This window comes from Xiphophorus hellerii, chromosome 5, assembly GCF_003331165.1.
Source record: "Xiphophorus hellerii strain 12219 chromosome 5, Xiphophorus_hellerii-4.1, whole genome shotgun sequence".
NCBI classification, from domain to species: domain Eukaryota; kingdom Metazoa; phylum Chordata; class Actinopteri; order Cyprinodontiformes; family Poeciliidae; genus Xiphophorus; species Xiphophorus hellerii.
In genome coordinates, this window is record NC_045676.1 from 3,019,636 (window position 1) to 3,042,222 (window position 22,587).

Genomic DNA, 22,587 nt, shown 5'->3' on the forward strand with positions numbered 1-22,587 from the left:
CCCAGCCAGCGTGGCAGTCAGATGAAAGAGGCTCGGAGTCATTCCTGTCCCTTTTGGGGTCAGAGGGGTTCAGCTCTCCTGCTGCAGCCTTGGTCATGTTTGAGGTTTAAACAGGAGAAGAATAAATGATGAAATTCAATAATAACAGAATACCTGGAAACCAAAGCAGGGCTGGCTGGTAATGTGCTAAATTTAAACGGCTCTTATGCATGAGTAGAAAAACAAAGAGCAGGAACAGACTCCCTCATACTGGTGAAAAATGTCTCTTAAAAAGAGTTAAAACTGACTTTAGCTGCCACATCTGAACAACCAATCAATCAATCAAGTTTATTTGTATGTCACATTTCAGCAACAAGGCCATTTGAAGTGCTTTCATCATACAAATACAAACTAAAGTAAAAAAAAAACTACAGTAAAAACTGTTTGGTAAATGTAGCTGATCAAATTAATATTAAAAAATTACATCGTCAAATGGACCAAAATATAAAGTTTAAAGTGGAAATTTTGGTATTTTAATGGCCAAAATGATAATAATTCATATAAGTAACAAAAATAGCAAAATCAAACAAAAGAAAAAATGTTCAAATCAGTTTTTTTCAGTAGGAAACTTATGAAACTTTAACAAAAACTGCAGGTGTTTGTCTGGCGAATCTTTGGTTTAAAAATGTTTGTTTTTCATTCGGTGGGTAGAAAATGCAGACATTTTACTGAAGTAAGAGTAAAAATACTTCATAATGAAAGTACAGTGTAGTAAAGATACTCCAAAAAAAAATTTTTTTCATAAAAGGTACTCAAGTAAATGTAACTGAGTAAATGTAACTAATTACTGCCCATCTCTGAGGACAGGATGCTGTATGTGAAATAACAGCTGTAGGAGCTCATATACTCTACAAAAGGACATTAAAAAGACTCAAAATGACTGAAGGAAGAGTTGAATTTCTTTGATATCTGTTTTTTTTGGCGTAAGTTCACATGTGAAGTTTATCTAGATCATGTTTACCTGTTTGTGTTGTTTACACGTATTCCCTCGCTGGAACTTTTAATGATCCCGTCTCCCACTTTCCTGTCCCTCTGAGCCTCGTGTTGTGGCTCTGTCTCTATTTTAGTGGGTTTGTTTGCATAGTTAGTGGCTCTAAGTGCAATTAGTTGATTAGGAAACGTGTGCAGCCGACAGAGAGTGCGTCCTCCCTGGAGGATGGCAGGGAAGCGAGATGTCTCAGCAGTTACTTCGGGTGTTGACGCTCTCTGAGGAGCAGCGCCGGGTTTTCTTGTGCCTGTTGCAAAAATGCACACTACTTCCTGGCACAGAAGGCCTCCTGTTTCCTGATACTGTTACTTTCAATAAAGACTGTCTGTGAGGGTCTAAAGACAAGTGTTATTATCTGGGGGTCTCACTCTCCAGGCACATCAGAAATGAACCAAGTATAGTTTCAGATCTCTCAGCTGTAAGTTGCTTTGTTTCAGAAGATCCATAGTAATCCAGGCAAAGACATCTCAAAGGTTTTGTGAAATATTCACTGTAGAGCAAAATTTTACTCCTGTGAATCCAACAGAAAATACTATTTTTGTTGAATCCAACAGAACTGTGTTGAATCTGTTGAATCTTGTGTTTTCCAAAATCTTACCAAATATTTTTGGTCTAGTTTCTAAGTTTCTATTGCAAACATCTTAGTGCGCTTGAAATAAGACAAAACTAACTTATAGATGACCTTTCAGCAAGATATTAAGTCTATAGTTCCTTAATATTGCTGAAGAAGTACTGGTCCAGTGCCATGCTATGGAACTAGAACTTTTTCAACAATGTAAAGAAATTATTTACTTAAACAAGCTACTATATCATGCTGAAAGGTTATCTATAAGTCAGTTTTATCTTATTTCAAGTGTGTTAAGATATTTGCACTGGAAACATGGTAAGATTTTGCGTTTTTTGCAGTCGCTACTGTCAAGATTTCAGTTGAAAACGGGGCGATCGGGACTCATAAACATTTTAATGCTTTTATTCCAACCATGCAGACACACTGGACGCGTCTTCGTGTTTAATTCCTCGCTTCATGTATGATTCAGGGGACATCAGTTGTCCTCCCGTCTTCCCAGTATTGACACCAACCAGTGATTCACATAACAAACAATCCTCTAAGCGTCCCCAGTGTTCCCAGTTATGCCTGCAAGCGCTTCTGTTAAAGAACAATAGACTTCCAGGGAAGACGCCCGTCCTCAGGTCCGTGAAGAAAAGGCAACAGGCGCCATTTTTCTTCACGTAAAAGGGTTGATTTTTATCTTTAGGCCCATCTGAGGGAAAATCTTATTTTCGTTTTGGGTCATATCAAAATCATGAATGTTCCCAAGTTCTGATTGTGGTAGAATTTATTAATAAAACCCATTAACAGTTCAAATATTAATAAATAGCTGTCTGCATTTGATAAGGACTTCTTAAAATTAAATTGACAGTCCTTCCAGGATTGTATTTATTTTTTTGTTTGCAATCAGAATCAGATTTTGTGGTGCTAATTTAGAAATATTTACAAGTAATTTGGCAGTATTTGTGTATGACGGTAAATGTGACTTTTTCATCCACATGATATCGATCACGGACTGTAGCTCGACAGGGTGAAGCTGACAAAGCAGTGTAGTAGAAGTAAGAACTACTACCACCTGCAGGTTGGAGGTCACCACTTAAATCTGTTGTTTTTTTTGTGAAAATTTGTGATAATCTCACTAGTTACTATAAAATTACTGTATGTGTGGATCTCCCGTGAATTTCCGCAAATGCAGAATTACAAAAAACTGGGGCAACTGATTGATGCAATTTTGCAGTAAAAGGATAAAAACTTCTTCAATTTGACAAAATACTATTTAAGCACACAACTGTTATCTTAAAAGCTGCAAAAACACAAAATCTTACCAAGAATTTTTGGCCTAGTTTTTAGTGCAAATATCTTAGTACACTCGAAATAAGACAAAATTTACTTAAAAGTAACTTTTCTACAAAATGTGGAAACTTGTTTTAAGTCAGTAATTCCTTAATATTAATGAAAAAGTTAAATAATCTCATAGTTGAACTGGTAATTCTTTTATTAATATTAAAGGGGCAGAATTATGTTTTCCAAGCATATGGGGCCATTTTATATCATAATCAAGTAAATATGTTAACTCCAATTATTATAAGAATGTTATCTACATCAGATGTAACTTAAAATAAATTTGACTTTGCAATTTAACACCTTGGAATTGGGCCTCTGTCTCTTTAAGGAACTCCTGCCTTGTTTGAAACTCCGCCTTCAAAAAGCCACCTCTACTAACGCTTTATCTACGTTTTTACCAGCGTTGCACTGAAAAGCAGCTCATATAATGAGCTCAGCAGATGCACACTTCCACCAGGTGTTTGCTAATTGCTGCTGGCTAGTCTGAAGGAGTAGAATGGGGGAGTAACGTGTGAGGCGTAAACTCAGAAGTTTAGAAACTGCAGCTCTGAGGAGGAGGTATGCCTCAAAGGCGGGACTAGGTCCAAACAGGCGTTTAGAATGGTTGCCATGGAGATTAAATGATTTCTCAAACATGCATGAAAGAACCAAGGCAACACTCCAGGTATGGTTTCCATGAGGGAATAACAATATAGCATGATTGTAAAGCTCAAAGAGTAAGTTTTTACGTAATACTGCTCCTTTAAGAAATTATTTACTTGAAACAAGCTCCTGTCTCTTGCTGTTATCTGTAAGTTAGTTTAGGTGAGGTAATACAAGGGTAAGATATTTGCACTAGAAACTAGATCAAAAATACTTTTTAAGATTTTGTGTTTATGCAGTGAAGACGGCCACTAAGAAGCTATTGTGGGCTGGATTCGGCCCTTGAGTTTGACACATTGTCTACAGTAGGAAAATGTAAGCATCCTGCCTCAAGCTTCCCTTCTGTCCCTCTGAAAGAAGGAATGAAGGGAACTGGAAATGAAGGATGAATGACTGATTGCATGTTCAGGAACACGCATTGCCATAAATCAGACACAGACGCTATAAAAGGCTGTGAAGTTTGACACGTCCTCTGGATCCATTTGGTTCCTCTGGTTTCACCAAACAGCAAACAGGCCGCCTGAAAAGCTTTTTTTTTTTTTTGATGTGTTTTCCTGCTTTTCCTCCTCTAACCTCTTTCTCTCCCCTGCAGATTCCCTCTGCCGGCCAGCTAATGGAGGCTGTGCGCGTGAAGATGAAGGAGAGGAAAGTGCTGACAGAAGAGCTGGCCGCGCTCACAGCACCAGTCAGCGAAAAACCCTGACTCCCCGGGCTGAGGCTGGGAAAACTGTCATCCTCTCCTCTTTCACCCCCCTCCACCATCCTCTTCTCCTGACTTTCCCGCCCGGCTCCTGCTCAGCGCTGGCCGGCCTGAGCCAAACGGCGCTTCGGCAGCAGGACCAATATTTGTTGTAAAAAAAAGAAGTAAAGCTGTCAACTCACCCCGGGCCTCCGACTCACACCCCGACTTTAGTAAATGAGCCCTCGACATCTGTGATAGCGCTCAGCGCGCTCCGGCTGTCAGGCGGGGCCCCTCGGAGCCAAACTAATTTACGGTGCAGTCCTGAACTCGGGGTTGGGGGGGACATGGCAGACGCTTACGCTGATCTTTAACTTACACCTTTATGAACCTTCTGCTTCCTTTCCCTTTATTTTATCCGACTGCTGAAGGCCTTGAGCTGCTGGTGCCAAAAGGACATTTTGAAACTCTCAGATCTGTTGGTAACCGTGGTAAAGACGAGCAAAAGGCCTTACACTGCAAAAACACCAAATCTAACCACGTATTTTCAGTCTAGTTTCTAAATATCTTACTACACTTAAAATAACATGAAACTAACTTACAAGTAAGTTTTCAGCAAAATATAGGAGATTGATTTAAGTCAATAATTCCTTAATATTGATGCAAAAGTTCTAGTTCCATTAGCAGATAATCTCGCCTATAAAATTAGAGTGAAATAATCTGCCAGTGGAATTACTGTTCAATATTAAGGAATTATTGATATTAATCAGTATGTTGCTGAAAAGTTATTTATAAGTTAATTTTGTTATTTCAAGTGTAGTAGAAACTACGTAGATAAAAATACGTGGTAAGGTTTTGTGTTTTTGCAGTGTAAAATTAATCATTTATGTTCCAGAAGCGCTAATGTCAGAATAATTCAACAAAAAAGTCTTTGGAAATATTTCTCTGGGATTATTATTGTAATAAAGCGGCGACCCGTTTTCTGCTGAAGGCCACCAGATTTTTATTGTTCTAATATTCAAAGATGTCCTAATTGAGAAATGAGCCCACAGGATCACAGATCCTCCACCCTGCTTAACAATGGATACAAGTTGCTTTTTCATGTTTGTTTTTCGATTGTTTCACACATCTGTTACATTTGAGTATCAGGGCCTTGCTAAGAAAATAAACAGTAAAACTGCAAGAATAAAGATAAATTAATGCCTTTTATAGTTTCCATTTTATTGTTTCTATTTATTATTCAGTGACCCTGAGTGCTTAGAAAGGCAATGTCAAATAAAATGTATTATTATTATATTACAATATGAGAATAAAGTCATAGTTTTATCAGCATCAAGTCATAATACTGTTGACTTTATTCTCAAAATATTATGACTTTATTCTCGTTATGTTATGTCTTTGTTTTTTGTAATTTTATTATTTTTTTCTCATAATTTTACCAGATTTTTAGTATGGCCCTAATTCTCAGTCATAGTTTTTAGTCTCGTCTGATCAAATCTTATTTTTTCCAACTTCAACATGTTTATTTCTGTAGTTTTAAAACAGGAACGGTTTTATGTTTCCAGTTGTTTTGACCTCAAGATGCCACTTTGTGCAGCATTTGTCTTAAAGGTTTATTATCATTACCATCTTCCTCACTGTCTCTGGTGGACAGGTAGATATTAATATAAATAAAAATGTTCTGGTATGTTTTTTCCTGTAGGAACCGTTTAAAATACTAACATTTTAATTTATGCGACTTTTTTCACTGACTCGGTTTTATTATGTCATTAGAATTAAACAGTTATCCATTGTCAGGATTTTTACGCATTTTTATCAAACGCGTAGAGTCAAATATGTCTGCACTTCTAACGTCTTAAGAAGACGTAAAAACATTTTGATGTAATTTTGAAGGATATTTTCAGATGGTTTTATTCAGTAATTATGATGAAAGTTGTTTTGCGTCTGAGCAGAAGTTGTTTTTCTGAGCGTGTTTTCTCGTTTCCAGTCGGTCGGAGTCGGCGCTCTGCAGGCCTCCTGATTGGCCGCGCGGCGCAGCCTGTAACGAGCGCCCCCTGCTGGTGACGTCATTCACAACAACCCGGGCGAGTTCACGCATACAGAGCAGGGCTTTGTTAAAGAAGGAGCTGCTTCAAATCTCTTTTATCTGCTCCTGTTTCCCTACCTTATTATTATTCCTTTTGAATATTAAATCCCGACACCGCTCTCCTCTGTCCTTGAGTTGCTATCCTCCTTTTCCTTTTTTCCACTTTCTCACCTTCTTTTTTTTTATTTGTTTAAAATCCTGTGTTCAGGAATTAAAAAGAAATAATTCCACTTTTTAATCCCACCCCCACTTCTCTTCCCAAATATATGCTAATGATGTCGTTTTCCTTTATCTTTTTATAATAAAGGATTAAGCCAGGACTGTCTTCAGCTGCAACTCGGGGACCAATTTAGCCGGGATTCAGGAGACACGAACCCCGGCGGTTAATTACCATTCATTAACATAGTTTGCATCTTTCCTCCTTCTCCAATACCCAGGAGCCAACTATTGTCAATATTTGTACCATGAAAGAAACTCTTCAGCCTGTTTTCCAGTCCTGTCCTCCAGCGTAACGCGCTCTAATGACAAACATTAATAAGTCGGAGCGATCCGATCTCCGTCGCTCGCTTCCTTTCGGTGTAAAATGCGACGTCGACACATTTCGCCATCCGGCCTTGGCTGACACGCTTCTGCTTTTCTGTGACACATTCAAACGCGCGCCCCCTCGGCTGATGCTCCCCTGGGTTTAATTAACCTGGCCTCACCTCCGACGCTCCCACAGTGAAGACGTTAAAACGCCCTTCGACCCGCCCATAACACACACACACACCAACACACACACACACACACACAGCAGGCGACACACATGATTCATCTTTTTTCCTGCGTAAGAATGGGATGTCATCTCCATCTTCTCTTTTTCTCTTTCATTCTCCTTGTCTTCCTCCTTTCTTTTCTTGTATGGCTCTCATTAAGGCAGATTTCCTGTGGGAACGACTTTGATCAGCAGCTCCAGATGCAAAGTTTTCCTCTTTAATTCATTCCAACACAATCAACTCAGCGTCATTTGATCCCCCCACCCATTTCATCATTTTTTTTAAACAATTTTACCTTTTCAGTTGTGGTCAGATTTTTAACTCACTAACTCTCTCCTCCTATAATTTTGGGAAATCAGAATTTTTTTCACCAGAGCATTGGTCTGTTGCAATGAGCAATAAATCGGTTAATTACTCAATAATTTCCATTTTTTTATGATTTATTGTTTTTTCTTTTTTCAGTCTTCAGTCTGGTGCTTTAGTCTCAATTTCGTTTACAGAGACTTCATAAGTTAGTTCATTTCTTATTTTGTTTATTTATTTTGAATATTTAAAATGTCTTCCAGTTCCAGTGTTAAATGTTCATTAGAACTTAAAGTTTATCTTTCAGAATGTGTTCTTGCATTATATTAGTTGAAAACAATATTATCGTTTATTGTATTAATTTCTGAGACAGTTTATCGGCCAGCAGAATTTGTTTTGACAGACCTACCGATGCACTGCCTGGGTTTGTTGTTTTACAGGGGCGGTATAAGCTAAAATCAACTTCTTTTTAGCTTTATGTCATAATGTTATTCCCTCATCAGAAACAAACCTGGAGTGTTGTTTGGATTCTTTTATGCGTGTTTGAGAAATCCTTTAATCTCCATGGCAACCATTCAGCCCAACAAAACGCCTGGTTGGTCCTAGCTCCGCCTTCTAGGTGCAACTCCTCCTCTAAGATGCCGTTTCCAAGCAAACGAGCTTCTACCTCACAGAACAGTCCTCCCCCACTCGACTCCTTCAGACTAGCCAGCAACAATTAGCAAAACCTGCTGAAACTGCTGAGCTCATTATAGGAGCCACTTCTCAGAGCAACGCTGGTAAAAACATGTTGAAGGGTTAATAGAGGAGCCATGTTGGGATGGGTTCCTGAAGGAGTTTCAAAAAGAGCAGGAGAAAAGTTTGTTCCCAACAGAAAACCAGTTTTTTTGTGTGAGGAGGAATCGGTGCTCATGTTTACGTCCATGTTTCCCACTGATGATCAAAACAAAACTGTTCGCTACATCCAAGAGGCCACACCACCTTTAGACGTTTCTCCATTAACATGAAGGATTTCTAAACAATCTGTCAGCCATGTAATCCCCTCCTGCTTTAGTGTTTGTGACTCAGAAAAGTCTGTTTTAACAATACTGGAACTGCAGCCTGGGATTGATTTATTTGTGTTTTTCTGGCTCTAAAATCTGACTGTGATCCATCGTTTTCACGCGGATTCCTGCAGGGGAATGTTCCAGATGTGATCCCTTTGTCTGGTCAGAGTCTGTGCCACTTGGGTGGGGAGGCACTGCAAGGAGAACAACCTAAGATTTGTTTTTCTGCTCCTTGTGAGCAGAGAGTCGCTGCAGGTTTCAGCAGCCAGATGTGGAGCGGATGGAAAACAGTCGCTGGGGGGATTCCCCTCACTTCCCTGACACAGTTTCGCTCTCCAGCTATTGCTGCCAATACATCGGTGGGCTTTGATTTTTCCAGGCGCAGACACTTGGCACTGCCTTAAACAACAAGGTGCTTGTGACAAACAGCCAAACGTGTTTTTGACGAATCTATAATGCAGGATGTTTACTGTTTTCATTGTCTGTCCTCCGAGAGGTGTCTCAGTAACAAAAGACAGAAGCTGTTTTCTCTGCGGATGACGGAAATCTCTCTGTTTTCCATTCTAGCAATATTTATTACCTGACCCGTGGATGTATCTATATATTATGTTCTTTAATATTAGATCAGATGGCACCTCAGAAAGAAAAAAAGGAATTTGACTCTTCAGATGCGCATATGCTGTGTACACAACCTCATTGATCTTCACTTGAACACGTCCCTCATCCTCTCTGCGCTGCTCCAGACATGAAACAGCAGTAGATTATAGGTGGATGCGGCCCGCCGTGGGAAGCTGGGGAGCAGATAAAAAGGCCGGCCTCTCCTGGGAACGGAGCGCTGTTTTGATGTTGTGTGATAAAGTAGAGGCACAGAGCAAAGAACAGGGGAATCTAACAGTATCTATATATTCTCTATATATCAGATTCAGGTTTTTCTCCTGCTAAAGAAGTGTCCAAAGTTTTTCTTATGGCAGCTGTTTCTCTGAAGCCACACTGGGAGAAAAAAGGGACAAAATGAGAATTAATTAAAGGATTTCTAAAGCATCTTTCACTCCTTTACCTCAACGGGAATCAGCCTGACTTCCTCTGTAGTCGCATGAGTTATCTCAGATATTTGTTCCCAAATGAGGTGGAAAATTATGTGCAGTAACTAGTTACATTTACTCAATTACATTTACTTGAGTCATTTTTTCTTAAAACTGTACTTTTAGGAGTATTTTTACTGTGCTGCATGTATTACTTTTACTTGAGTAATTTTACTATGAAGTATTTCTACTCTTACTTGAGTAAAAATTCTGTATTCTCTACCCACTGAATGTAAATCATGTTTTGTTAAAATTTAATAAGTTTTTTATTGAAAGAAACAGATTTGGAAAAATTTTCTTTTGCTGGATTTTGTTATTTTTTTGTTGCTTATATGAATTATTGTCATTTTCATCCTTAAAATACCAAAATTTCCACTTAACTTTATATTTTGTTCTGATATAGTTTTAGAAAATGAAGAGATTGACAATTTGATCAGTTACTTGAATGGACTTTTTACAAAACACTTTTTTTTACTTTTATTTGATTCATTTCTTTCACGGCTATTTTTTTACTTTTACTTGAGTAAAAATATGTAGAAGTAGTTCTACTCTTATTTGAGTATCTGCCCACCTCCTTTATTTGTTTCCTTGCTGTAAATCTACCGAGCCTGACTTGTTGTCAGTTCAGTTCAGAATTTATTCATCTTTATTTATTCTCATCAAATGTCATCTTAGTGAACTTTACAAGACAAACTGGTCCAAACTGAATTCAGATCAATGGATTGTTTCTAGAAGCAGTAGACACCCAGGAACATGCACAAAGTTAATTGTATAATGCTGCTGGTTTAACCAATCAATCTCCTGTTGAATGTTTACTTTAGGGTAACTGTCTTTCCGTCGGCAGCAGGCTATTTCAGCTCAATGAGTTGCTTCTCATTTCATTTATTGAAGATGTTGGTCTGAAGGCCTTGAGCTGCTGGTGCCAAAAGGACATTTTGAAACTCTCAGATCATGTTTTTGACAGGGTTGTCTCAGTTTTCTACACATCCCATCAAATAAAGTGTTACTGAACATTTTCAACAATATTATTGACGTAAGACAAGCTCCTGTCGTTCTGAAAAGTTACTTCTGAGTTAGTTTTGTCTTATTTCAAGTGTATTGAAGGTATTTGCAGTAGAAACTAGACCAAATTGTTTTGTTTATTTTCAGTATGCAATTTGTCTAAGCATTCAGATCTAACCTGCTGGGTTTTCTGTTGTACCGTTGAACAAATGAAGCATTTAAGCCGTATCAGTCTTCATTTGTCCTGTCTGCTACATCGCAGGCAGCCATCCATTGTTTTCTGCTTAAGTATGTATAATTCCTCCTCAGTCTGGGGTGCCGAGCCCCTCAAAGCACCTCTCCACCTTGACTAACTTTTCCAAGCGCTCATTAGCAGACTGGCTGAAGTTTGCAGGCTATGGAGCGAGCTGGCAGATTACCCCCCGTAAAGTAGCACACCTCAGGTAATCACGCTAATGAATTCAAGATTCCTTCCTCCATTTCCCCTCACTTACCTTCTCCCTTTCTTCCAGCGTGGCAGGGCGAGGAACTCAAAGTGCCAAACAACCAGAGTGTTTGTTTGCATAACATTAGAGCTGCATGCTCGCACACTCTGGCAGGGGCCCCGGCTGCAGAACTGACTGGAGGCTTCGGCGAACGCAGGTGGAGCAGGCCGGGCATCACTGGGACCAATTAGAGCAGAGCACAGGTACATTAGCATGTTTGAGTGGAGTGGGGATCCACGGACCTTACGAAACACACACCGACACATTATCGCAGCCTGGCGTGTGTTAGCCGTGCATCTCTGGTGCCACAGCAAGCATATGCCTATGACAAATGACCCCTTGTTTCCTGTTGGGGTGAGGAGTTGGTTTTTTTTCTATCAGATTCTGCAAATATTACAGAAACATATAAACACTCAGAAATGAATGGAAATAAGAGAATATGTGGAAATGCAGCCACCAAATGAAAACACGTGTTGCTAGGTAATCTTCCTAGAAAACATTAAATCTTCACTTTGACAATTAAAAGTCACTTCAAGCAAATGGTTCACAATATAATTACTGACATTCAAGTCAGAAATACTTTATTGATCCCAAAGAAAGATTTAAAGACATACACTGAAAAAACGCAAAATCTTACCAAGTAAATTTGGTCTAGTTTCCACTGCAAAAAAGTACACTAGAAATAAAACTAACTTTTAAATGACTTCTCAGCAAGATATAGGAACTTGATTTAAGTCAATAATTCCTTAATATTGATGAAAAAGTTTTTGTTCCACTGGCAGATAATTTCATAACAAGACATTTTTCCCATGTTGTAATTGAAATAGTCTGCTGGGTGGGGCTAGGACTTTTTTTAATCAATATTAAAGAATTACATTGACTTAAATAAGCTCATGTTTCTTGCTGAAAAGTTAACTGGCAAGATTTTGTGTTTTTACAGTTTATGCACAATCGAACAGCAGCTATAGTCAAATAATCTCTCATTCATTTGGCTCAGACATGGAGAGAAAAAATTACCCCAGCAGCTAATTATCTTGGGTAAAACCTGCAGGATTAACCCTTTATGAGCTGGTGTTGATTTACCAACGCGCTCTGCAGATAAAAACATAACGCCTTCTGGAGCTTCAACGGTCCGGCTGTGGCTCTGCTGCAGTCGTTTTGGTCGTTTCATCCCCGATCACAAGAACCCAGTTGCTTCATCATCCTTGAAAATAATCCAACGGTTGGATTATTGGAAAACAACTGATTTGCTGTACGAAGTTTTGGAACTTTTCATATTGATTGATTTGTGTTCTATGCTTAATGTTTTTAGTTTTGGACATTAAAAGATGATGAATTTTTCCATTTGAGAAACAGTAGAAAATAAATCTGGCAAAGGAGCGAAGAGACGAATCATCTTCAGTTCATTTTTATTTACAAAGGAATTTCCATTTATTTAGGTGTAATAAAAATTCTGCTCAAAGGTTAAAGTTCATCAACTGTATGTCAAACTGTTTTGGGATTTAATTTTATTTTTTATTGAATTAAACTGGGATAAATTCAATCTTTAGGCCTAAATAATAGAGGTGGGCGGATCAAGAGAAGTTGTTTTCGGTATCAGATCAATACCAGCATGAGATCAATACTTTAAACTTCTTTCTGAAAATTTTATTTTATTTTTGTATTGAAGTTTGTAAACTCAACTATAAAGAAGATTTAGCTTTGATTTCATTTTATTTAGAAAACAAGACAAATAATTTTTTGTTTTTCTATTTTTTCATCCTGTCAATATGTTTTTAAAGTTCATCTAAATTCTGTCCTGGATTTTATCAAAATAATTCAAAAGAAAAACCACAAATATGCCTGAAGTACAGAAGTTGGATTATGTATCGTTCCAAAATATACTAAATAACAAATTTAAAATTCAGTTATTGTTCGGTTTTCTGCAGAAGAAGAAAACATTGGTTTGAGTTTCGAATCCTTTTAATAATTATTCCTCTGTATGGCTGGAAATGAATCCAAAGTTAGCAGAAAAACTTTGGAGGAACTTTTTATAAAGCACACTTTTAGAAAGTCGGGCTTCCAGGAAGGAAAGTCCATTTTAGAAAACTAACTCTGGTTTTCAGCACAGAACTGCTTTAGTTTGAATTGATCAAAAACGCTGGTCTGTCAGATGTCTGACACAGGAAATGTGGGAAATAAAAATGCAGACCTCCCAATCACCACTTCATCTGTCAAACATGAGTCAGGTGTTTCCACCGGAGGAACCGGCACAAAGTCATCTATTGATTATTTTATCACTGACAGAAGAGATGTGCAGAAACATTCTGTCTGTTCTGAATCCTCCAAATTTATCAAAACTCCATGGATGACAGCTTTTGTTCAGCTGGAAGAGCGACTCCGTCAAGCATCACCGCACTGCAACCCAAAAGGTCACGGCTGGAGTGGCAGCAGGACGGGCCTGGACCGGCACCGCCGGCCGTGTTAAAAGGCTTCAGAATCACCTGAAGGTGCTGCTTCGGCTCTGAGTTATGAGGCAACGTCACGATTTGTTGCTGGAAAGCCCAGAAGATTGTCGGGATAAATATTTAACACGGCGTTGTGCCTGAAGGTGAGCAGCAGGTTCGGATCAAGCAACACGATTATTGTTGCTGAACTGAGACAGAACCCAATCAGAACCGATCTTCTTCAAATCAAACAAAAATGGTGTCAAATGTTTGTGCAGCTATGATTTTAAAGGGGCAGAATTATGTAAACGTAACTTTTTTGAGCTTTAAATCATGTTATAATGTTATGTCCTCATCAAAAACATAAATGGAGTGTTGCTTTGATCATTTCATGCATGTTTGAGAAATCCTTTAATCTCTATGGCAACCATTCACCTGAGCAAAACACCTGGGTGGACTTAGCTCCGCCTTCAAGGCGCAGCTCCTCCTCATATCGTTAGAGACGACTTCATGAAGGTGGAGCTTCAGAAGGAGCAGGAGCTTCTTAAAGACACGGTGGCCCAATTTCAAATCAAATTTCTTTTAACTCATATTTGTTATATAAGTCATTTTGTGCCTGGAAAACACATAATTCTGCCCCTAAATGTTCCCACAGATCATTATAGGTCATCCTGCCCCAGTACATTTACAAAATCAAACAAATTTTTTGTCCAACTGTGCAACAAAAAATTAGCTGCACATTCAAACATAATCATAGCATAATTAATTTATATCAGTTTTGTTGAAATTTATATAAAAATATAAAAAATGTTTCTAAGCAGACTTCATTGTGACATTTAATGAAATAATTTAATGGATGAAATATTTTGTTCATCCAATTTAAACAACAAAATTAAATTCTTCAAACTTAAAATAAGTAGTTAGTTTAACGCGAAGGGTGAAAATAATTCAGAAATGTTTGCTCATTCAACTCATTTTGTGAAATTATTTGGTTGAAATTACAATATTAAGTTAAAACAACTCATAATTCATGATTGAGCTGGAATTCAGGGAAAAAATGTTTAGAAAATTAGTTCAATCAACTTGATCAACTTTAATTTCTGAGTTAAAACAAAAACTATTTTAGTTTTTACTTGCATTTTCAAAGTTTAATCATCTTCAGATGTTTTGCAGTGCAGCAACAGGAAGCTCCTGTTTTATGCTGTTTTTACTTGAACAGGTTCAATTGACTCACCAGATTGGAAATCCTTTTATTTGCAAATTACAGTTTAAGATCCGTTTGTCTGATTTCTCCTGAATTAAACTGGTCCAACTAAACTACTGTTGTTGATTTCATTTGAATTAGATTTTTTTTATTGTTTCTGGAGGTTTGGTTGTGTAGATGAATGTTTCCAGTTTGTACTGATCGGTTTTTATGTGACTCGTATGTGCAACATCATATTTCACCACTAGGTGGAGCCAAAGCATTAGGGGTCGCTGCTCAGACAGGACTGACGAGAGACGACGGAAACCAGACCTTCAAAATAAAACCAATCATTTTAAAGCTTTTAAAACAAACATCTTTTTTCTTTTCTGTTGGTGTTTAGACAAGCTCCACAGTTTCTGCAGACACTAAAATTAATGTTTAAAACGTAATAATTTGATCATTAGTCTTACATTTCTGAAAGGTTGTAAACACGACTTCCTCCAAAACATCATTTCTATAACCTCTCTATAAGTTTCTTTTTTCATCCTAAATGTTTTGAACTGTTTTTGTTATCGAGCTGCATATGGAAGATCTCCACTAGATGGCGCCACCGTCATCTGTTGGAGATCTGAGCAAAGTAGTTTGCAGAAAAAACATATTTGACTTTTTTCTTTTTATTTGTAAAACACCTTTTTAAATAAAACAGGTTAAAATATGCAGCTCAGGTCCATCTAGACTCTAAAACCTTCAAGATTACAGTTGTGTTTTTAAAGACTTTTATCATTCAAATCATCAGTTTAGTCTGTATGATACCAGATTATATGAAGTTAAAATAAAATATTTATTTCAAACATGTAAAATGTCAGAGAAAAAATTTAATAACTATGAAGAAAACAAAAAATATATATATATTTAGTATAATAATAATCAAATATAAAAACCAAAACTTCCACATCCAGTTTGAAATGGAACAGGAAGAAGACGAAGCCTGTTTAAACCAGATATCTCCTACATTACACGTATTTTCACATCTAATTTTTACTCGTCATTTTCTATACCATGCTGATGGTACAGGGTCCTGTAAGATACAAGGTGAAAATATATTTAATATTTAATTTCAAGAGAATACAGAGACACGTATTTATTTAAATTGTAGTTTCATCAATACTTTCTACAACAACCGGCCCGTTGGAGACATTCTGGATCTTGTTTTGGCCCAAAATGATTTTGACTTTCCTGGTTTAATTTAGTCAATGAGCCACTTGCTGCAGATTTCTGATTTAGAAGAAGAAAACTGTAATTCTGTCTCAATGCAGCTGAAGCTAAAAGTGGAACACATTAAAGCTGCAGTATCTAACTTTTATAAAAAAATGTTTTTTATTTTACATATTTGTTGAAACTTTCATTTTATTGTGACAGTATGAGACACATCATCTATGAAAAAAATTGCGCTCCTCTGCTTTCTTCCAGTGCAAACTAGAAACAACCAATCAGAACCAGGAGGTGGATCTTAATGCTGTCCATCAATCTTGTGTGGTGCTGCTCATCCTTCCCCCTTCACCCCACTAGCTCTCTGTTACGCTGCAGCTAGGAGGCCTATCCACCAATGATGGCGGATTCCTGTAACGGTACGGTTTTTTCTCCTCCATTAACAAATTGAGGAGTGAATACATGAGATTGATTGACAACACTAAGACCGTCCTCCTGGCTCTGATTGTTTGTTTTTGTGCATTTCTTCAGACAACAGCTCAGGGAGATAGATTTTGTTTTTCAGATTGTCTTTTAGCACACTGCCAAATGTGTAAAGACATATTCTTCATAAAAGCTTCTCACTGCAGTTTTACTTTTTACTTCAACAATGAAAGAACTGTGAAGGTGAAAAATGAAATTGGTCCAGTGGACCGATGAGTTATGGTCTCTGTGTCAGCGTATAAGAAACCGATTCAGTTTCTCCTCAGCTTCACAAGAGCGACTCTGATGATCGCTGCCTACACAAAAGCAATCTGACGAAAGATTAAAAAGTCGTAAAAGATTCTTGGACCGTCAACAATCCAACTGAACAAAGTGGAAATGGTTCGACTCGAGCAGTGAGAGGGTTAGTCATTCGTTTTATTGTAGATTCAAAGTAGTTTACGAGGTTTCTATCCACAGAAGCCCAGCAGATTCACTGACTTTACAGCAATCCCTCATACTGATCATGTATGTAGCGAAGGTGGAGAGGAAAAACTCTAACAGGACGAAACCTCCAGCAGAACCAGAACCTGGCTCCGTTTAAGCGGCCATCTTTAACAACCAACTGGGGGTTTGAGAGGACAAAGCAGAAGAAGAAGAAACAGATGAACTGATGTAGGATTATTTTTGATGTTCATGAAAAATAAAAAGTTAGCAGCAGGAGAGGGAGAACGGCATCATGTCAGCTGATGGTTCCTCCAGGAAGGAACCACAAAACCCTGGAACAGAGAAAATATCAAGTTAACAGTTAAAATAAAACAAATCGGAGAATAATAGAAGAAAAAAGTGAGAAGTGGTCAGTTTGTCCTTCAGTTATCTAAGTCAGAGTAACTATAAACCTAAATTATATCCACCAATCAGGTGGAGATATTTCAACCTGATGTGACTGAACATCTGTTCCTGATTTTAGACCCGACCTGGACCCAGAATCTGCAGTTGGTACCGACTTCTGTTAACTGGACCCTGATTGAAAAACAAAGATATGAGTTTAATGTTGATTTTTTCTCCTTTTTCTTTAAAAGTAATAGTTCCACTCGCAGATTATTTTACTAATAAAACATTTTTCTCATGTTAGAAATGAAATAATCGACCGTTGGAACTAGTACTTAAAAAAATTATATTAGTTAATTATTGACTTAAAACAAGCTGCTAGTCTAACAGTTATGGTAGTTTTGTATTATTCAAGCGAGTGAAGATATGTGCTCTATAGACCAGTAATGGTAAGATTTTGTGTTTTTGCAGTGCAATGATGATCAGTGGATCAGTGATGATCAGTCAAGTTTCTCTCTGCTAAGCTGTAGTTAGCATAGCCTGTCGTGAATGCTAACTATGTAAAACAATATTCTTTATAAAAGTTAAATACTGGAGCTTTAATATATTTCCATGCAGCACAGCTTCTTCAGCAGTTCTGTCAGGGGATTTCTGATGAACATATCCGTATCTTTAAATGTTACGTAACATTTAAATGACTAAATAAAGCGACATTTAAATATCTTTTGCACAAAACTGCATTAACGTTTTCATTGTGAATGTTTCCCTCCTGCAGCGGACTGTCGCTGTCCAAGGTGCTGCAGCTGAGACTTCATCAGTGCATCACCTGGAGGCTCCCATCGGCCTCCCAGTAGAACCAGCTGGTGTTTCCGTGCCTCATGCTGGTCATTACAGTTCAAACTCCCAGTCTGGAGTTCTGGTGCCGCTCGGTTCCGACCCTGCTGCCGCTTTAAAGCGAGCATGCTCCGACGTCAGCTCCGTCTCCAGACATGTGGCTTCAGCATCCAATAGGCTGATCGGGGCTTTACTCAGCCTCTCCCACACAGGAGATCCCTGAGGAGAAGACCAGCGTAGACCGGGGTTCGCCACGACTCACGCAGCCCTCACGCAACCCGCCAGATCCGGTTCGGAGCCAGCAGATTCCCGTCCTCAGAGCAGATTCCCGACCAGAACCATCGCGTTGCAGTCATGTCTGTGGCGGGACTGAAGAAGCAATTCCACAAAGCCACTCAGGTAAGAGGACAAGGCGTCCTGTGCGTGCGCTGCGGGTCCATCTGGGCGTGCGGTGCGGGATTTACTGGATCAATCCGCTGGCGTGCTGCAGCATTGCGCCAAAAACAGTCATTCATCACTGCTGTTCCCGCTCACTCCGCTGCTGGTTCGGGGACATTCCGCTGGTCGTGATCCCGGTTCGGTGCGTCAGATGGTGCTTTCAGGGACGTCAGTTCCTCCCGGTACCCTTCAGATGACATTCCGCCCAGAAGAACCTCCGGAGCTGCGGCTCCTGACAGCGGCGGGAAGGTGTTCCCTGCGGCCAACCACAGCGGGAACTCCGGGAATGTTACGCAACCAGAAAGTGCGCCTTCACGGAAATCCGCTGCTGCGCCCCTGCGGATGCGCAACGTGACCTCTGCGCCCTCTAAACGCGCAGCATCCTCATTATTCCGCTGTTATTAGATAACAAGGTGGCTTCCTTCAGTCTGCCACTGCTCAGAAATGTTGAACCATCTCTAGCTGCCATAGATCTAGACTAGATCTGCAGTCGTCCTGAGCGTCTTTTAAAGTTTTCTTTGGATGATTTTCTTTAGTCTTTTTGACTCAGTTTAAAATGTCAAGTCTAAAAAAAAACTATAATTTGGTAGTAATTAGTTAGTAGCCTGGCCATTGTTTTCTTATGCAATTCTGCTCGATTCTAATCTCCCCTCACTGCTCCATCTGGGATTTCTCCCGTTCACTTGGATTATCGCCGGAAGAATTTTAACTTGGCCAATCAGCAAACAGAAGATGTTGTGAAAGATGATGCTGCTTTTTTGCAATGTTTTGTAGTCCTCCTGCAGTTCTAACATTGGAGGAGGAAGTGAACATAGCCATTCAGTCCGTGTTGTTAGCATTAGCATTAGCGTCTTGGTCGTCTAGGCTCTTCTGTCTATGCAGTGAAGGATGGTTGTTTGCAGCGCAGGAAATTTCCGGTAAGCTTCACAGCGTTGAACTTCCGCATACGCCACGGCCAAACGTTAGCAATTGGCAAATAGCTGAGTATGCAAAGCAGCAGAGCTGATTTTTACCAGGAAAACGTTACATTTACTTGAGTAACTTTATGGGGAAAATATATTTATTAATATTTTTGCTTTGCTGTACTTTTTATTTTTAATGTAGTAATTTTAATATGAAGTACACTCTTTGATTTGCCTTGTTTTTATGCAGCACTTTGGGCAGAAAGATGTGAAGTTCTACAATAATTTGCTCCAAAGTTTCTCTCATTGATTTCCTTTAAAGTTTAAACTATAACTTTGGAAGTAGAGCTATACGCTATGGTGGCCGGTATCCTGCGTGTTTTATATCTTTCCCAAGTCCAACCGGTCTGAATCAAATGAATTGTTCATTAGCAGAACCTGAAAACAACTCATACACATTTTTTCCTCACTGTCTGAAGTAAATCAGGCCAAACTTTTCAGTTAGAATCACCAAAATTATTTCTATTTGCTAAATGTCTAAAAGTTAGCAAGAACATTTTTAGAGATTTTATTCCTTTTATATTCAGAAGTTTGCATACATTTGTTCAGTATTAGAGGTAATTGTGTTTAAACTTTATGCTCTTGCTAAGTTTTCTGGGATTTAGCAAAAACGCAACTTCCTACTTCACAAAATTGAAAATGGAGCAACGTCAGATTTTAGCGGTTGTAGGTTTTCTCTTTTGTCTTTGGTAAAAGACTACAGTCGTTTCTCCTGCTAACATTACACTCACATGTTTATGTTTAGCTTGTATTTACCCAGAATGCCCTGCACTTTAGTCTGCTTCCTGCTTTTGGAAAAGTCACTTCAAACCTGGACTGGGTTATGCTGTACTGATTGCAGAATATTTAAAAACGGGTTTTTGATTTGTGAAACTTCTATGAAATTTGCGTTATTTGCTGTTATATAAATTTTTAGTTTTTTGTTTTCACTTATTTTTAATATCTTCACTGTAATGCGATTCCGATTTTTTTTTTAAAGTGCTAATATGGTAGTTCCTGGTAGTGCTTAATTTAAGTTTTACAAATCCAAGGGGTGGTTTGGAGCTGGAGCAGTTGCAATGTTATGCAGATGGGGGGAAAAATCCCTGCTGAAGTTTCACAAATCAAAGTTTTCGCAAGTCACACATTTGGTTTTAAAATTCTGCAATCCGTGCAGAATAATCTAGTCCAGATTAGATGTCTAACCTTGCCCAAAGTAGGAAATAATTACTCGGCGTTACTACTCGGAATTCTGGGTAAATGCAACCAAAACAAACGTGCTTGTGTGAGAAATAGATCGTTAATCTTTTACCAAAGACGAAACAGAAATCCTCCACCCACTAAAATTCGGCGCTACTCCATTTTTGTTTACATCTTGTAAAGAAGGAAGTTGTGCTCAGTGTCTTCAGAGGTTTTCATGTCGTTTCCTTCAGTGGCTCTTGGTGCAGCGCCACCACAGGTGAGGAGGGGAACAGGTTTTACAAAGTTTGGCTGATTCAACTCAGTGCAGTGAAAAAACAAACCGCAGAAACTGTAACAAATATTGCAACTTTGGTCCAAAATCAAACTGAGTTTACCGGACTATCAAGTGTAAAAACACACCAAGATTTTTAGGCGGACCTGACATCACAAGCTATTTCTGCCATTACAGCGAGACTTTTACATTTGTTTTGGTTGTATTTACCCAGAATGCCCTGCACTGTAGACCACTTCCTGCTTTTAGAGCAGTCTTCAGTCCACTTGGCGTTCACATATGCACCCAAACTGCTCCAGAGTTCACTTCAATAAAACTGACCCAGGTTAGTCGGCGGAGCAGGTTCACTTTTTTGGTCTGCATCAGAGTTTGATTGCGGATTCACACCTCCCCAAATGAACCTCCTCAACCCTCGCTTCGGGAGAGTTTCTGGATTCCCTGAAGTAAAATCAAGCAAATATCTTCCGACAAACGGACTGGGCTTCAATTAAAGTGGACTAAACTGGGCCAGTGTGAATTCACCGTAAATTAAGGCAGGACAGTTTGACGTCTTGGAAGGAAAATGGAGCAAAACAAAAGCGATTTAAGACTTTCGCACAGCTGACCAGCGTCTCGGCCCTCCTTTAGTAGATCTTAGTGACAGTGGCAGATCTGGCCTTGCGGCTGTGATCCGTTTTTGAAGCTGCCGATTCTCTGCGGGGCGGTTCTGACTCGGTCCTGGTGAGTCAGAGCGGCGCTGACGGTCGGCTTCAGGCCGACACGAGCCAAACACCTCTCGGCTGAGTCACACACACTCCTCTGCTTCAGCCCGTTTACAAATGGCCGTCTGCTCCATCCCGGCTGAGCGGCTCAACCTGAAACTGGAAGATCTCTCCACTGCTGACAACATGTCCTTCCTCTGCGTTCAGATTCTTTCTCTTCTGAGTTTTCAGGGATTCAGGTGCAGTACTGAAGCTGTGAAACATTTCTCAGAAGGTTTTGTTGTGCTGAAGCCTAAAATAAGGAGCAGAATTAAATCCAAACATTTGCAAATTGTTGTGAAGTAATTTCTCACTTTGAACATAGAGCTGGTTGTGGAAACCGGAGGAGGCGTCGGATAGCAGCACAGATTGTGTTAATGGTCGCCTGTTAGAGCGTCCTGTCGGACCCTGCAGATGTTTCTCTGCAGCTTCGGCTGCTTCGTGGTGAAATCTGCTTCTGTCTGGTAGATTTAGTGCAGTGATTTGGCTCGGAGTGCAAACAGAGAGCAGCGGTCTGTGTTTTCTCTTTGGTTTCTCCTGCAATCTGCTCCTCAAACGTTACCCACCCCCACACACACACACACCCACCCCCACACACACACACACGACACTCCCAGCAGCAGAATGGTCTCCTCAGGCTGGCAGTCCAAGGACACATTCAGCTGCAGCTTCTTCTTGAAAATGTTTTCCAGGCGTTCAGCAAACAGAATCCAACATGGCGGAATTAGGATTCTAATATTCTGATCCTCCAAATGGATTTCTGCTCGAAACTTTTCTGAGCAGCACAAACATGCAGGAGAAATAAGTTTTTAGGGGCTTTAGTCATTTTCTCATCATAATGGGGCCGTGCTATGAAAAGATTAAAAAAATTATTTTGAGAATAAAGTCGTACTTTTGCGATACGACAACATATAAAAACCATTTTAAATAGGAAAAAGGGTGGAGTACATTTCTGCCAAAAGACTCAAATTTTGAGTTTCAAAATTGAAACATTTTCAACTTTTCAAACTCATAAATTTCACATTCTTCAACAATCATATAGTTT

General features: G+C 39.1%; 2 protein-coding genes and 1 long non-coding RNA gene across 10 annotated transcripts in view; 2 read left to right on the forward strand and 1 right to left on the reverse strand.

Annotated features, from left to right (window-relative positions):
• Window positions 1–5,449, forward strand: part of cntln (centlein, centrosomal protein) — a 115,824-nt gene extending 110,375 nt beyond the window's left edge. For both annotated transcript variants that reach the window (XM_032564116.1, XM_032564115.1), the window contains one exon: window positions 4,156–5,449. In XM_032564116.1, coding sequence (XP_032420007.1) covers window positions 4,156–4,266 — 111 coding nt within the window. In that variant the 3' untranslated portion in view covers window positions 4,267–5,449. The remainder of the gene's footprint in view (window positions 1–4,155) is intronic.
• Window positions 1,785–14,551, reverse strand: LOC116720722 (uncharacterized). Its single transcript, XR_004339449.1, has 3 exons — window positions 14,540–14,551; window positions 5,370–5,371; window positions 1,785–1,899 (listed from the first exon to the last, which is right to left on the reverse strand). It is a non-coding gene; the product is annotated as an uncharacterized LOC116720722 (long non-coding RNA).
• Window positions 14,552–17,669: 3,118 nt separating this feature from the next.
• The window catches only part of sh3gl2a (SH3 domain containing GRB2 like 2a, endophilin A1), a 43,814-nt gene continuing 38,896 nt past the window's right edge, over window positions 17,670–22,587 (forward strand). For 3 of the 7 annotated variants that reach the window (XM_032562723.1, XM_032562724.1, XM_032562725.1), the window contains exon 1: window positions 17,675–18,348. In XM_032562723.1, the coding sequence (XP_032418614.1) occupies window positions 18,304–18,348 (45 nt within the window). In that variant the 5' untranslated portion in view covers window positions 17,675–18,303. Of the gene's footprint in view, window positions 18,349–22,587 lie in introns of all 7 variants that reach the window. The other 4 variants (XM_032562719.1, XM_032562720.1, XM_032562717.1 and 1 more) reach the window with 3 other exon arrangements.